The sequence below is a fragment of the Ixodes scapularis genome, unplaced genomic scaffold (genome assembly GCF_016920785.2).
Source record: "Ixodes scapularis isolate PalLabHiFi unplaced genomic scaffold, ASM1692078v2 PGA_scaffold12__126_contigs__length_90152505, whole genome shotgun sequence".
NCBI lineage: Eukaryota > Metazoa > Arthropoda > Arachnida > Ixodida > Ixodidae > Ixodes > Ixodes scapularis.
The window spans coordinates 74,504,858-74,521,532 of NW_024609838.1; the positions used below are offsets into that span (position 1 = coordinate 74,504,858).

Genomic DNA, 16,675 nt, shown 5'->3' on the forward strand with positions numbered 1-16,675 from the left:
TCAAATTTTTGTTATTTTCTTGCTTGACCAGTGTTATGAGCAGTCCGACTAGCTTGAATCAGATAGGAAAAAAATTATTGGGATTTTGTCATTACGTATACAATAATAAATGAAAATTATCCTTGCGCAAAGCATTTTTTTAATATATTTTTGTGAAGGACATCCGGACATCCGCCCAACACTTCACTTCCGCTAGTTGCAGCAGTTGCAGTACGGGAGCAGACGCCTTCACTTTTGGGGCGTTTTGATGCAGTTTGTTGTCGTATGTCGTGTCGGTGTCGAGAAGAGCGGTGGGGCTTGGGAGTTTGTGACCGGTGTTATTCGGGAACACTGGTGTGGGGCACTGATGCGTCTTTTTTTTACACTGCCACCACCCCGAAATTTGAAGATACACGGGCCCGTAGCAGTGCATTATGCTGAATCGCGAGCTGTTGACGTCGCTTTCCTGGTACCACTCGTGGATACTCCAAGCGTTTAAACAGTGTGCACCGTCTCGCCTACATCCCCGGTGACGTACTCGACCTGTTGAAACTTATTGCTTCCGTCATTTTAGAGTACGCAAGGCAGTTATCTCGTTGGTCTGGTTTCGGTTATAAAAGCAAGGCAAAACGCTCGTAGTTCCCGCCCTCAGTACACGTTGGACATCTTCCACACTTTGACACCGGATAACTGAATGAACGAGGATTTACATTCACTTCCGAGGTTACTCTCGCCGCTTCCTCACCGTTGAGCAGCAGGATGAGCTGGCGACAAGCCGCGGATGAAAGGCTTGAGCATCAACAGCCCAAGCGCACCCGGTGCCGATGCGGGCGACGCGGGTTTCTGTCAACCGGGAGGCCAGCACAAACCGTGACCATTCCAGCTCTTCGTCATGACACGGTGTTGCAGAGAGCAGGGTAAAATACAGCTACACGGATCACCGAAGCAAACGACTGCTATCTTAAATCTTGCCTTGTGATTGCGCCTTTGTAGTAGATCATCTTACTCGTTTTGCTGGAGAGACGCAAACGACGGGCATAACAAAATCGCTTGCATATTCCGCATATCTCACAAAAGCATTTACCCTGTCACCTTGCGAAAAGCGCAAAACACGGAGTCCGCACCGTCCTAAGCTTCCCGTTTTTTACCTGCTTTAGAGCAGTTTGTACCTGCTAGTAGATATGCCTACTGAAACTGAAACAGGGCAGTGCCAGAGAGAAAAAGACAAAGTTGAGAAAGCTTGCTCGCTCTTCAATTTCTCAACTCTCAAGTTATTGTACCATAATAAATGCACCAACGCGTCTTCAAAGATAAAGAAAGAGCACTACGTTCACAACATAAAAAATGGTCTCAGTACATGCATCTGTGGGCAGGTAGGAAACCTTGCCCTAATTTATTCACGCCGCATGATTGGCGCAACAAACTCGTTGCAGGACCGAATCATCTACTCGAGCGGTGTGCGTCGCTATGCAAACGCAGTCCAACACGAAGCATAAAAAACGGCAGATTTAAGACGACAATCCGGAGTTCATTATTCAATTAAAACAACGTAATTTTGTTGAAAACGCCCGCTGCTTCTTACTTACGGTATGTGTCGGGATACTTCCACAGTTTGAAACGGAACGAAGATTTACTTTTAAAACCGCTCGCTGCGTCCTCCCGGACCAGCTGGACCGGATCGGCTGACGACGACGGGACTGTACCCGTTGAACCTCCACCACGCAACAAACAATTTGAGCTCCGTGTTAAAAGCGTGGTTCAAACAGACCCGGAATACAAAGCACCGCACCACACACGACGAATGTTTCAGCTCTTTTTCGCATCGCCGGGTTGCACCGAACAGAACGAGATCGCCGAAGTCAGCGCCGCGCTGTCGTGAGCCTTGGTTTGTGGTTGCGAACTCGTGGACCCTGTGACTCCCTTCGCTTCCAAAGCACACACGGCGATTACGAATGCGACTTTCCGTCTTCCAGGAACATCACAGGGGCACTTCTCCGGTCACGTCTTCACTATGTGCTCGCAAACTCCGAAGCTCTATGCGAAGCTTCTCGCGTCCCGTCAAACCAAAACAGTAGCGGCGCCATGCGTACTTGCCAGATTTTCTCCGGTCAAACAAAAACAACGAAAGCCAACCGGCGCTTGCTTCCAGCGTACCTCGGCGTTGCGCTTGCGCCGTGGCCAGATCGCTTGCAGTTGAAGGTTGAAGCAAAAACGAAACCAACTGCAATGTCACGTGTTCTCATCGAGGACACGCTTTTTATATCCATTTTAACTGTTTGGAGTGAATAATTAGACCCATAACTTTATTTGTGGTGTCTAAGAAACTGTTATCAGGACCCCTAAGCTAAATACAAACATGGGCGACATGAGGGAAGCCGCATTGCCATCGACCAGAAGATGGCGGCGAGCACGGTAAGCGCGGGTTTCGCCAACGTCCTGCGACATGGCGCAATTGCTTTTGGTGCATATCTGTCTCCGAGACATGTTTCTTTCCGCGGCATTTGTCTCGACGGTCCTTTCTAAGTGTGTCCCCAAGCATTCCGGTGCTTCGATAGCCGGCAATGCCGCGGTCGTCGCCGGGGCGATGCGTGTTATCGAGGTCGGCTACACGGTTATGCGTGTATGACCGAGCCAAAACACGTTTTTTACAACCTCGCATGATTTCTGAACGAATTATCCGTTACTCATCGTGTAAATTTATGGTAATTTGTGTAAATAGCGTGTTTTTCACCCCAAATATTCGCCAAATGCACGGGACATGCTAACAGTGTAGAAGTGCTGCGTCGGCGCTCGGCCGTAGCTTGCGTTTAATTAGTGATTCGGTTGATGCTCGAGACAAAATCGATGAGTTGGTGCCGTCATTGCGAAAATATTATTCTTAATTAAGAGGCAGTGAATAGGAGTTAAATATATTAAGGGACACTTTTCTGCGGTAATTATGACTACGTGAAGAGTGTTTGCAGTGACAGCAACGGAAAAAGAAAAGTTAGATATATATTGTCAATAGCGACGCTGTTTACAATCTCGCCCGCGCAAATTTACTCCCTTTCATAAACACACACACACATACACACACACACACACACACACATATATATATATATATATAAATTATTTAGTGCACATAATTAATTCAGCTGCTTTAATAAATCTAAACACATAGTTCCGGCACAAACTCTAGTGATTGCCCTTGTAGAGTTGAGAATCAATTCTTGCCACTGAAGCGCTACTAAAGGGGTCAGATCCTGTGTGCATGGCGGCTTACTCTATGAATAAAGTACAAAATTATTGTGTTCTATGAGCTTCACAAAGTTCGAACTATGAAGAAACTGCCTACTTTTCCTTGTGAGGTGTGTGTGTAGTGTATGTGACCCATACAAAAGGAAAGTAAAACCAAGCCTTGGGATACTGATTTCATTCTGTCTAAGCAATGAGGATTTATTGAGTTCCTTGTTAAGCTGTCGAAGTTACCCCTTCTAGATTAAGCTATATATAGATAAAACAAAACCCAATTTAACTTTAAAAAAGTTTTGTTTGAGTACGTTATGCAGATTACACGTTCAAAGAACAGATGTTTCAAAACCTGGAGAAACACATCGACATGATTATCGGTTGGGAAGCGGCTGAAACGTGTAAATTTTTCCAAGAAACAAAGCTATGCGATTTTGTGAAACGCCGGTTGTCTTAATTCAAGGAGTGCTTTTTCTAATACACGTATATAAGAATAACTGTTCACTACAAAATGCAACATTTATGAGTGTCCTTCCTCAATGTCTGAAGCATAACGAATCTGCAATGACGTTCAGGCAAAACTGAATCCCAACATTTAGAGATTAGGATGATTGAGCGGTGAAGTTCGTGAGCGAACACACTGGAAAACCACAGAGATGCGAAAACGCCAAAAAGGAGGAACAATCAAGAGATGGTGTTGTTCTTGTCAACCTTTTTTTTGCGTCCCTCGTCTCCGGATTTTTTACTAGGTTCTGACTTCCAATATTCCTTGTTTTTTTCGTCTGCGCGTTTATGAAAACCTTCTAACTTACCATAATGAAAATTAAATAAACTTTCAAAATGCAGCGCAGAATGAGGTGCAATTACAATGCTCGTTATAAAGACACATAGAATCATCTTCGAGGACCTCGTTTCACTTAAACGAAAATTCACTCACTGATACTTGGTAGGGCTGTGGGGGTCGTATTGTACGTCACTTCGCAGCCTTTCTTTCCTAATCATCTGGCACCAGCCCTAAAACATGCAAAAAACGTAGCAAAAAAAAAATGAAAGCCGTTAATAGCTCCCTGTAACACCGAATTAGAGCGTAGCTCTAGAGGAGGAGGAGGGAAGGGCACCGAGGGGAAGGTATATCCCTCCTCCCTCCTCTTCGCGTCCTCATTCTGTCTGGCACTTCTCCCACGGAGCGGCGTCACCGTCGCCTCACGATGGTCACGTGACCTCACGGGGATCATATGACGTCAGCAGGGTCACGTGACCCCTATGAGGTCACGTGATAATGACGATGACGTCATCAGTGACGTCACCAGGGACGTCACTGTTGACGTCGTCGTCACTAGTGACGTCATCAGTAATGTCATCAGTGACGATGACGATGACGATGCGAATGCCGATGGCGTCATCAGATCACCACCCAAGGAAACCATCTTCATCTGTGTGCTCCTGCAAGTGCTGGTGAAAACTGGCATGGTGCGGTCGCAATCCCGCAGCCAAACCGGATTGACACTCGCCCAAGCGGAACAAACAGCCGGTCGCAAGCCTGGTGGAGGCCTGTCCATAGTGGTTCTTTACCCGACCACTGGAGGCGGTCAGACGGGCATCTCGGTGTGGGTGGCCTAAGCAGACAACTGTCGTCGGACTGCTGCTACGAGTGTGAGCAGCCCGGCCATCACCAAAACCAGTGTCCAAGACTTCTTGACACTACAAACAATAGATGGCACGTGACGGCGGCAAAGGACCGGAACCAGAACAACCAGGGAAACTACTAGGGCCGGCGATGCTGAAAATAGACAGCCACTCGTCGACAACCGTCGCAGTCCCTGGGAGCTGTGAGGCCGCGGCACAGATTCCATCGGTATGTCAAATCCAGCCCGAGCCTAACATCATTGAACCTTTCATGACGATTTCACTGCTCGATTTTCCCATTGCCGCACTTTCGAATTCTGGGACCGCTATCTCGCTTATAAAAGATTTCGTTTTCGAACTTTGCAAAGCAAGAAAGATAACCCTCCGAGAGTGCGAAACTTGTTTGCAGCCAGCTTCTGGTAGAGCAACACTAGCTGGAGGAGCCGTAAGGTTCAGACTCGGTTTAATAGTAAGAAACGGTGTCAACGATTTCTTTATATGCCAGGAATCGTGGTACCCATGATCTTGGGCCGAGATTTATTACATGCGAAAGCATGACACTCAACTTTTCTGGTGGCTGATAGCGGCTGGGACAACAACCGCGGAGCTGACTCCGTTTACCAGACGGGAGGATGACATCCGGAACCCGCCCACTGCAGCCCACTTCACCATGGATGCGGACGTCTTGCCTGCCGGTGTTCGAAAATCGTTGCGAAAGTGCCCCACAAGGAGCCAGCAGAAGCAGGGGCTGCAAGCTGTCCTGCAATCTTTCTCACCGATGTTCACAGAAACACCTGGAAAGACTGATATCCTGCTGCACCGCATTGAAACCGGGGACGCGCCACCTCGGAGGTGCCACCCTCGACCGATTAGCGTCCACAAAAGGGCACTCCTAGTTGCGGGGCTCAAGGAAATGATCGACACTGATTCAGTACGTGAGTCGAAGAGCCACTGGTCGTTCCCGGTTGTCCTCGCTCCGAAAAATGACTGAACATCCAGACTCTGTGCGAATTACAGGCGGCTTAACGATGTGTCTCTACGAGACAGCTGCCCTTTCTCCAGCATTTCCCACGTGATGTACGCGCTCGGTAACATAACCGTGTTTACAACGCTGGATTGCAGTCGCGGGTTTCTTCAGATCGAGATTCACCCATCAGACGTTCCAAAAACTGCTTTCATCTGCGACAGAGGGTTGTTTGAGTTCACGCGACTGCCGTTTGGCTTGTCTAAGTCCCCAGCTAGTTTCAGCGCCTGATGGATGTTGTATTTGGGAACTCGAAGAGCGAATTTGCCATGACATACATGGATGACGTGGTTGTTTTCTTGAAAACTATTGAGCAGCATGTCGAACATCTTTGCATCGTACTTGAGCGAATGTATAATGCTAGGCTTACTATTCATCCTGGAAAAGTTCAGTCGGCCGCGCCCAAGATTAACCTCCTTGGATTCGTTGTAGATAACACCACGCTCCTCCCGAACGAAGATAAGTTGCGCGCGCTAACGGAATACCCAAGCCCACATGATATAAAGTGCCTACAGAGATACCACGGAATTATGCGTTCTACAGGGATTTCATTCCACACTATTCCGAGATATCCCAACCGCTCAATCACCGTCTTAAAAATGCGTCAAATGGCGTTGGACCGAGCAACAAGAATGCGCATTCGCAGCCCTTTCAGAAGCCGTGATTGACAACGCTTCTTTACAGCTCCCAGACTTGAACAAGCCGTTCGTTCTACAGACAGAAGCAGGCGACTTTGGAATGGGTGCTGTCTTGCTGCAGGAGTATGGTGGTGTGCTTTGGCCAGTTGCTTTCACGAGCCACACGTAAACCCCAGCCGAGCGCAACTACAGGGTCGCAGAACGTGAATGTCTCGCCATTATTCATGCTTTGAAGCGCTTCGATATGTACCTAGATGGTGCAACGTTTCAAATTTAATCTGATCACTTAGCACTCTCGTGGCTAAGGGTACTTAAGAATACAGCTGGACGTCTTGCTCGTTGGGCGCTTACGCTCCAACAGTACGACTACTCCATCGTGTATCAGCCGGGGTCAACCAACAAAGTTACTGGTGCGCTATCTCCTGCTCCACTCCCCGAGGAACACTCGCATGATACCCATGGCTTGGTGACAGTCGCGGCCATGGCACGAGGACCCCAGATTCACGGTGGGGTACATTGGTGAGCCGCGAGGAGCTTCGCAAGGCGCAGCTGGATGACGGACTCTGCCAACGCGTGTCCGCTCGGCTGGCAGCAAGAGGTCTAGTCGACCAGCCAAGTGACAAGTTCGACGCCTACTTGATGAGCCAAGGACGGTCTCGTGCTGCCCTACATCCCCCAGGCCGACGACGATCCCTCTGGCTTGGCGTTCCGGACCGTGATACCCGGCAAGTTACGTAAGCTTGTTATCAGATACATGCCTGACTCTGCCTAGGCAGGACACTGCAGTGGGAGCAAAACCTACGGAAAGTTGTCCCAAACTGCTACCTCGCCAGGCATGAGGCAGGATGTGCTCCGAAACGCTTGTAGCTGTTCGGTGTGCCAGAAGTGTCAGACGTGGTGTAGCTGTTCGGTGTGCCAGAAGTGCCAGACGTGGTGGTCAGCCTCCGGTCTCAATCAACCAATCGTGAGCCAGAGCCCTTGGCAGATTTGTCGCTGTGATGTCATGGGCCCCTTCCCACGTAGTCCCCGCGGCAATCAGTGCTTGTTCGTGGCAACCGACAACTTCACGAAGTGGGTTGACTTATTTCCTTTGCGGTAGCTCGATTCGCAAAAAGCTGGGAGTGTCTACTCGAAATATTCGCTAGGTTTGGCTTCCCTGCACAGCTTGTAAGCGATAATGCATCCTATCTAAGAATAGAGGTATTCGTGGACGCATGCGCGGTGCTGGGAATTAAGCACTAAAGAACTTCCCCATGCCACTCGCAAGCAAATATCACGGAAAGGGTAAATCGGAACCTTAAGATGATGTTAGTGGCCTACACCGAGCGCCACGAGGACTGGGACGCGAAACTGCTGGAGATGACATTCGCAATCCATACGACCACTAGTCGGTCAACGGGTCTTACTCCTGCCCAATCTAATTTCGGCAAGGAGCTCGCGTTCCTGCTTTTAACAGTCCCCTTTCTACAGAGTCTGGCCTAGTTCACTGTGAGTCTAGTGAAGAAACCAGAGCTGTTCATGTCACGATCTTAAACGAGTTTTTCAAGCAGAAGATGAAGATTCCTTGCAGGACCGGAACAACACTGGTGGCAGTCCCGTTCCGGAAACGCCCTTGTCCCCATCAAGGCGGCTGGAATAACCTGCGACGTCGGTGGCACCAAACAGAAAGGAACCCCTTTTTTTTTGTCTCCTTGGCTGCGCCTCTCTCGCATTTTTGGGATAGCTTTCTACTTCCACAGACCTGCACCTTCTCAATAGAGAGAGGAAAAGATTGTGCGCCCACCTCAGATCCGGTATTTTGAACTTTTTGGCATGGGTGTAGAAGCAAGGCTTAGCTAAAACTAAGCACCTGCCTTGCCCTCTCTTGTTTCACGAAGATGGCTCTAGACAACAACCGGCACCGCACCCCACCGTCGGAAGGGCAGGGAGCTTGGGCTCGCGGAGGTTCGCGTCGTCGAGGCCGACAACGGACCATGGCCACGCATCAGACATGGCAGGCCACGCCGACCCACAGCAGGACAGGTCGGCGGACTCGGCTTGTGCGACCACTGCCGACGAGGCCCGCAGCGGAACGTGGCCACATGGACGGTCCTGGCGGGGGACATTTCGCTTTGCCGGGCATCAGATCTGCGCTGGAGAAAGCAGCACCGCCCTCCAGAACTGCTGCCGTCCAGTCATCACCCCGGAGCCGTTCCGCGGTCGGACCCTCGAGGACCGCCACCCCACCAAGCCGGCTGCGCAATACACCGAGGAGCTGCGCCTCCACTGCCCACTCTGTGGGGTACCGAAGATATCCAGAGCAGCCCACATCCGCGGCCAGTTACATGAAAAAAGGGCAGACGCCGATCGGATCGCCCGGATCAACAGGTCGGAAAAGCGCGACCTGGAGCGGGCCATCGCGCTGATCCAACGCCGCCGGCCGGACCTCCTACGCCAGAGAGCCCCACCCCTTGAAGTCGAAGACATTGCCATTGACGTGCCCGACTGTTTGTGGGGACCCGATCGACACGGTTGCCCGGTACCCGAATACCGCGGCCATCATTCGGCCGCAAGGTGGCGGCAAGCGGCCCTGGCCACGCGCGCCTCGTTCCGCTCGAGAGGTCATAACTATGTGCATAGCTATGACCGCCGAGAGGTCATTACTATGTTAGTATTGTAACCGTCCTTGTCCCATTAAATGTAGTTTCTTGTTTGTTGAAACCGTGTGCTCCGTACTATTCCTCCGGATCGGGTATGCAGCAAGGCAAACCGACCACAATGTTGAAACGTGTTTTAATAGATCTGCAGAAAATAGTTCCCTAAAAACAAAACTAGGTTCGCGTTTGCATAAAAAAGGTATAATAAAAAGTAATGCTTGATTTATATGTCGAGTTAACTAATACTGCATTCAAATAAATATACTTTGTACGCGATAGTGGTCAAACTGGGTAAATAACCTGGGCAGAGTTTAACGGACCATTAAACGAAAATCACGCTCAATGTATGCTCAACGTTTTCTCAAATTGTGAAGAGTATTGCGGAATCTAGTTGTTACATAATTTAGATCTTCTCTTAGTGTATTGCGCTTTGCCAAGAAACAAAAAATATCAAATCAAATCCGTTTTGTTATTTGTTTTCACACGGTCAAAAGACACATGGCAAAAGGGAACTGGGATAAAAAACTGTTCAAGTGCAACCTGACGATGAACTCGGACCCGCATTCAGTTTGTAAAAACATCTGAAAGTGAAGCAAACAAAAAAAAGTAGGCTGAATTATGCAAGGAAACGAAGTGTGTAGGAATTTCTGGCCTTTATATGAAAGCATGAGAGGTTTCTCTTGCGTTAGAACATGTATAGTTTATTTTTCGGCTTAACTGGAATGGCATGGGGTCATGGGGTACACATTCACATTCACCGTCACGTTCCTCCAAGCGCTAGGTTTCAGTTTTCAAAATGTGAAAATAGATCTTGCACTAAACTCCTGCCGGTGAGATGAATATTATCGACAGTTGTTAAATATTATTTAACGAATTTTGAACAATATGAAAACAAAACTTACCATGGTATTTGAAACGAAGAAGAGCTGATCTCCTGTTAAGATTAACCCAGGAAGCACTTGGTCGGTGTCATTGAACTTTTTAAATGCCTTAAATTAAAAGGACAAAAAAGATCAACATATTATTTTAAGCTGAATCAATTGACTGCACACCGATGCTTTATTTAACTCCTCTAACTTTCTCACCAGATACGCTGCTTTTAGGCCAGAATTGTCGGCAATATTTTCACCCTGAGTATTTCTTCCGTTCAACTGAAACAAAAAAAAATACCTGTAACATCATTCGAAAGAGCGTAGAATCATATAAAAAATCGCTCATAGCTTCAGAAGCAGGATGCATATGTACTCATAGCTTCTATCTAATCAATTTAAATAGAATGTGCGAGTATTGAACATCTAATTTCACATAAGTACTCAACAATTTACCCGAATTTTGACTGGCTCACTTTGTCATGCTATATTGAACGGTATGTAAATTGAAAGAAAAAATGCCTGAGTGACAGGGGGAGTCATTAAGAAATGGGACATTGATTCAGTCATTTATTATTCTGATGCTTATTATATTTTCAAACTTTCCGAATCTTCTATTTTAATAAAGGCACTCCTTGTCTCTGTATGTATCTCAAGACTCTCAGAGATTGAGTATGGTGATGTATGTTCGCATTGCTAATGAACTAGACTGTATCAAACATGTGCTTCACTACGTTGTAGAGTTACGGGTAAAAATTGAGAGCACCCCAATCTTGCCAAATTTTACCAGATTTTACCGGACAATACTATTAGCACACAAACCACCTAAACGTATCCAGCATTTTTTTTTTCAGAACATTTATTATAAGAACGTTAATTATCCATGTTATTCTCGGGAACATGGGCATATTTTTTAAGAGCTGAACCAGTCGAAGCGTTTTTGTAATGAAACAGACAAACTGAGCGGCGATGTCACCATGCGCATTGAAATGTAATCTCAGGACAGAGAGAAAAAAAAATCAGTTTTGCTCATAGTTTACGTACCACTAAAATAGGCTTTTTGCGACATTTGGACTTGAAATACAGAAATTTTGTCATGCGCTGAAAACATGGGAGGTATCAGAAAAAAAAAAAACACAATTTGTTCACCTCATGGATTTATTTTGCGTAAGCTATTTTCTTAATCTGGTTTCTTAAATGTGTGTCCACAGGCCTCTACTGTCACCAAGTTAGATAAGTCGTGTCACCGAGGTGACAGGACTTATCTGCCTGGTAAACTACTGTTGAAACATTCCCTCGAAGCAACTGGACTGCCATCAACGCCAACATCAGCGGCTTCGACGGCGCCTTCTGCGGACGCCCTTATATACGGCTATCATCGCTCTCCAGCCTTGAGTGAGCACGGGATCTGCCAGACCATGCAGACCACTCATTGCGTCTTCTCGTTCGTTCAGGTTGGTTCAAATCCTTTGTTAAACGCGGAAAAATAAGCAATTTGTGCTTACTGATGTTTAAGTGCTCACAAGTGTTTGGTAAAACTACGTGCGAATCGGTTGATGTGGTGGGCCTCCTTCATATGTTTTCGGGTTTCATTGAGTCGCACCCAGGTCCGATATGTGAAGCTAAACTTGAATAATTTAATTAGATTCACGATAAGCTGGAAGTAATGCGTGAACACTCTTTTAAACGCCAAAACTCAGTTGGGAATGGTGACGTCACTTCATTAGGTCAAACAAAGCCAACAGTCAATAAAAACCGCCATAATCAATATTAAAAATAGATTGGCTGAGGTCCAAAATAGAAATTCTGCCTTGACGCTGCTTAATGAAGAAGTATGCGTGACACGAAGTTCCATTAAAGTTCTTCAAAAAGTTGACTAGTATTTTCGTACACGTCTGGAAGAAAAAAAGGTCGTTCTCCTCGCGATAGTTCAGTTTTTTGCAGGATTGCTGATATATTATCTGAAACCCGTGCACAAACAGACGAAACGGTATTAAACTTATTTAGGTGGTCACTAAAAGTCCAAGTAGAGGATGAAGCGATTACACGGGCGCACACAATCTGTAATTACGGTCAGAGTAATTGTCGACCTGTTGTCGTAAAGTTTACATCATCATAACTGAAAGGCAAAATTTTACTCCCCAGATCATCGCTAAAATCTACTCGTGTCAGCATGATCGAATCAAGATTTTTCGCTTAGTACCCGTCGCGGGCCTAAGAAGCTGATAGAATTTGCGAAACTATGAAATGCTGCTTTTACGTTTTGAAGCAATATAATGTATGTTAACAACAAATGCCTCATTTACGATCCGGTGTTCGATAACGTTCTTGATAATGGTCCCACCGCAGCAGCAGTAGCTGCAGACGCGCAGATTTACCCTCCTTTTAGTAACCCATCTCAGGCTTTGGGATCGAAATAACGGGCCACGAGAGGTATTGCTTGTGTTTTTCCCATCTCAAACGGATGTGTGCTTTCACTATTATCAAAAGCATTGTTAAAAAAGCAAGGTTTTTTTTCAATTTTGAATATATTAAAGTTGACATTATTGTTTTGACAGAAAGTTGTTTTACTGCGAAGGCACGTGACTGTGAATTATTTGATCGACTAAGGAAGTATAATATCTACAGAAACTACACTCAGTATAGGAGTGGGACCCCGTCAAGCTGCTCACATAGCAGCTTTTTGTCTGGAGGTCCCTCCAGTGTATATCTGGAAAATAAAGCTTGAATTGAATTGAATTGAATTGCTGTACCAAATCATGTAGGATCATTTTGTGTAAATGCGATTAGCTGTCTAGAAATAATTTGGGTGGCTGTTGGTCCTAACATTAAAAAAAGGATTTGAGGGGTTTGCTATACATCACCCTTTAGGTCCTGCACGTTTATTAAAGCTCTGCATGACTCATTAAGAAAACGTAAACAAAAGAGTACGATATAGTGTGCGAACAGTAGCGGCTGTGAAACGGCATCCCTACTTGACCAAAGATCGGACGGGGATATGTTCACTTAAGTGTTTATTAACTACAATACATGTCTTACGATAGCAGTACGCCATTTGGACGCAATCTTAGATAACAGACCTACCTGTATGTTCCTGAATAGTAAAGAGAACTTCGTAAAACATCCGGTCGAAGTTTTTTTTTTTTTTTTTTAATCTATTTGTATCGTAGCTACCTTCTGCTCTTCAACAGCATCGTGACACACTAGAAGAATGCACGCGACGTGGGCGTTGGTTAAAATACTTCGCCTCTGAATGACAAACGTCTGGTGCGGGCTCTCAACACTTGTTATAACACGTCGGAGCCATCTAGCGAGGACTTTCATTGATACTTTATAGTCAATATTTCTAAGGCTAATTGGGCAATAAGAATTTACGCTTCGCAGGTTGACGCGGTCGGCGCATTTCGAATCAGGACTGATAGCGCACGCAAGCACGGCAACGGTCAAAATTCCCGTTCTTAATATGCCTTTTCAAATACATCTGGCAATATAAGTGAAAGGTCACGCTTAAACGTTTGATAAAAAAGGAGCCAACCAGACTTCTACATAACGAGCTACAAATAACTTATTTCTTGTAAGCAGTTACATTCTGTCGTAATATTTTAACGCTTTAGTTACTTTTTTATGCGGCAACGTGCGCTTGAGTTCCATGACTATAGTTTGTAATAAATTACAAGTAATCAAATATATATTTCCGAAAGAGCTCAAATTATTGAGTTGAGTTTTTTTTTTACGTTAAAACTCGCTCTCTCTTTCCACGTGGGACAGTCGTCTATGATGCACCAACGTTGGACACTTTTTGGCAACTAAACAACAAAATAAAAACAACAGCAACAGAGATATATGAAGGATTAGAATGTCAACGTGCTCAGCGACGTTTTCACCGTCGAGCTGTTGAGAGTGCCTCATTTGCTGTGTACGGTATGTTTCTATCCGAGTTGGGCCGAGGCAAACACGACTCTTCTGCACTGACCTCATCTATACTAGAAAGCGTCATTCGAAGTGTTGCGCAGCCACGAAGTGGTACGCAAAGTGTTCCTGCTCTACAACGTCGCTCTTCCCTCAAGCGAATCCGTCGAGAGGGTCTTTAAAGTCACGGCAGATATCTTCGCCAGGAAACATAGGAAGAGGAGTGACGAGAACTTGGACGACAACTGCTGTTGAAGCTTAACTAGGTGTGAACGAGAAAAGCAAAACAAAATGTAACCGCCTTGAACCTATGTATGCATCTTTGTTTCGTACTAAAAAGTAAAAAAAAAGTAACGTGAAAGTAATCATTTCCTTCTTTGGTAATCTTTCAATAACAGTTGTGATGCAGAAATTCATTACTTTATGCAGTTATAGTTTTCAATATAGTAGTGGGAATTGTAAACCGTTACTTTTTTCAGTAACGCGTACAAGACTGCCGTCAACCCATCTGGTCCCAGCGGATTCGCTGGCTTCAAGTCGTCTATCGCCGTCATTATATCAGACAGGGTTATGGACGCGTCTGACGGCCTTTTGCTTGCTTATCTACCTTCGCCAGCAGTAATAAAAAAATCATCTTGTTTAGTTGCCAGGACCCTCGGGGTCCTGGCAACTAAACAAGTGTGAATACTGTTCGACAAAAAGTTTTTCGACAACTTTAATTCTGCGTGATACAGTGCCCTGGAATTATACTTAAACTCTCTCATTGCTACGCGCCTACTTCGCTGCTAGCATCCTTTTGTCAAGGCTTCTTCCCCTAAACCCCTCCTCCCCTCCCCCCTTCGCGTATCTGAAAACGGTAGGCGATACCGACATGGCATCGCCGCTCGCACCGGATCGGCAGCTCCTCGAGGAGGATGCTGCGTTATCACACATAGCAACGGACGGCTGTTGTGCCGTAAGCGCGAAACACATGTACGACGAAACCGTCCGATCCGACGTCCGACCACGCAATACGACGGTCCGAGGTGAGGGTTTTCAACGCTCTCCGATGCTACGAAAATTCTCTCCCCCCAAGGTCATTCCGGCAGTCCGCATGTCGGATCGGAAGGTTTCGTCGTACATGTGTTTCGCGCTGTACGGCCGGGGGCCGTTGCGCAAGTATCACCCGCCGCGGGTCCTTAATAGGACAGGCCATTTTCGTCTCGTGAGGAGTTGCGGCCCCGGTCCGGTGAGATCATGTCGACAGACCGGGACCGCCCCGACTTTAACCAGGTGCTATGTGCTATTTCGGTTGTTGAAGGAAGATTCACGATCATTTTATCCAACGATCACGTATGTTAAGAATGTCACTTACCGTCAAGGTCACTTCCTTTACGGTAACGTTGCTGTACTGTTCAATAAAGCATTGAGCTCTTTCTAAGAAATTTTTCTTTGCGCTCTCGGTCCACCAGTTCCGCAGCTGTCCATCAGCATCAAATTGACTTCCTGGCGGCAGAAATGTACAGGGCAAAAACGTAAGCATTATTATCTTATGTACAGCTTAGCCCGCGTTGCCGTAAAACAAAAAGCTTAGATTGAATGACGATTTATAAACATGTTTCTCTTGTATAGCTCGTTAAGATATTAGGTGCTGGAAAAATGTAGACATCTGGATTGTCATAATTTTGAAATTTTCTATTTAGCGTTTCTCCCATTAAAAATGAGTGGCAAAAGATTCCAAACATGTGCCTGATCTCGGCTAGCCGCAGTTTAATTTCTTGCGCACAATAAAGTCCGTCTGATTTGCTAACCGCCACTAGGACGACGAAAAGTCTCCTGAATAGACGCATACACGAACGCAGTTTATGAAACAAGCAACAGCAGACGCAAGTTTTCGAACACAGTCTGCTAAAGTTAACGCGGATATGCTAGCCAAAACCAGACGCGCCGGTGCTTGCAGCGAACCTGAGAGCGAGAAGCGGTGCCTGCTCAATCCTTGGCGGTTCCCTCGAGTCTTGGGCCAAGCTCGGAACTGAAATCAAAATTAATTTTCGTCGAACGGAGCGAAGTGAAGCGAGGTTCGCCTGCACCTCCTGGAAAACAAGGCCTGCACATGACGTCATCGCTAGTTGATCTCCGGCTCATCTTAAGCGGGAAACAAGCCGAAGGTTGACGAGAGTATAGCTGCAAGGAGGCAGACACGTCTGTTTTGGCATCGCCGTGTGCTATCATCGCATTCGCTGTGAATCACTGCAAGAGGTATGGGCGGCGATTCTGGCGCATACTAGGCGTCACTGCTTGGGTCCACTAGTGATGACGTTGAGGGGGGAGGGGGGGTGTATACCTATGTTTTTTTTACTTTGTCTACACCCTGGCCTCTCTAAAAGACTAGAACAGAGCACAAACATAGCGCAGCTGCGTTGGCATTATACTTCGTTTACCCTAAAGCTGGGATTAGAAGCTTACCTTTCGCGCGACCTTTCTTCCTTTGCTAACAAAAGTTTGAACCAGCAGGCACGATCAACCAAAGATCTGCGGCAGCCAGTGAGCTCGCGCTGAAGTTGGTGCTTCTACGTATTATAGCAGATGGCACTCCGAAAATGGCGTCGGCTGTTGCTAGCTTCAGACTGCTTACGCATCCGCGTCTATTCAGGAGTTGCTTTGTTTTTATAAAGAATGTGCGGAGGTAAACAAAAACATATAATCGCCGAACTTTTTTTTTTTTTTTTTTTTTTTTTGGGGGGGGGGGGGGGGGGATGAACGTTGCTTCCGGTTGGCGTTTGT

The 16,675-nt window shown here is 46.4% G+C and overlaps 1 protein-coding gene across 1 annotated transcript in view; it reads right to left on the bottom strand.

Moving 5' to 3' along the window:
* The window catches only part of LOC120842158 (neprilysin-4-like), a 75,310-nt gene that overhangs the window by 11,334 nt on the left and 47,301 nt on the right, over positions 1 to 16,675 (bottom strand). Inside the window, exons 5-8 of the mRNA XM_040213186.2 lie at positions 15,267 to 15,393; positions 10,220 to 10,285; positions 10,037 to 10,123; positions 4,148 to 4,224 (exon numbers count right to left, since the gene is read on the bottom strand). Coding sequence (XP_040069120.2) covers positions 4,148 to 4,224; positions 10,037 to 10,123; positions 10,220 to 10,285; positions 15,267 to 15,393 — 357 coding nt within the window. The remainder of the gene's footprint in view (positions 1 to 4,147; positions 4,225 to 10,036; positions 10,124 to 10,219; positions 10,286 to 15,266; positions 15,394 to 16,675) is intronic.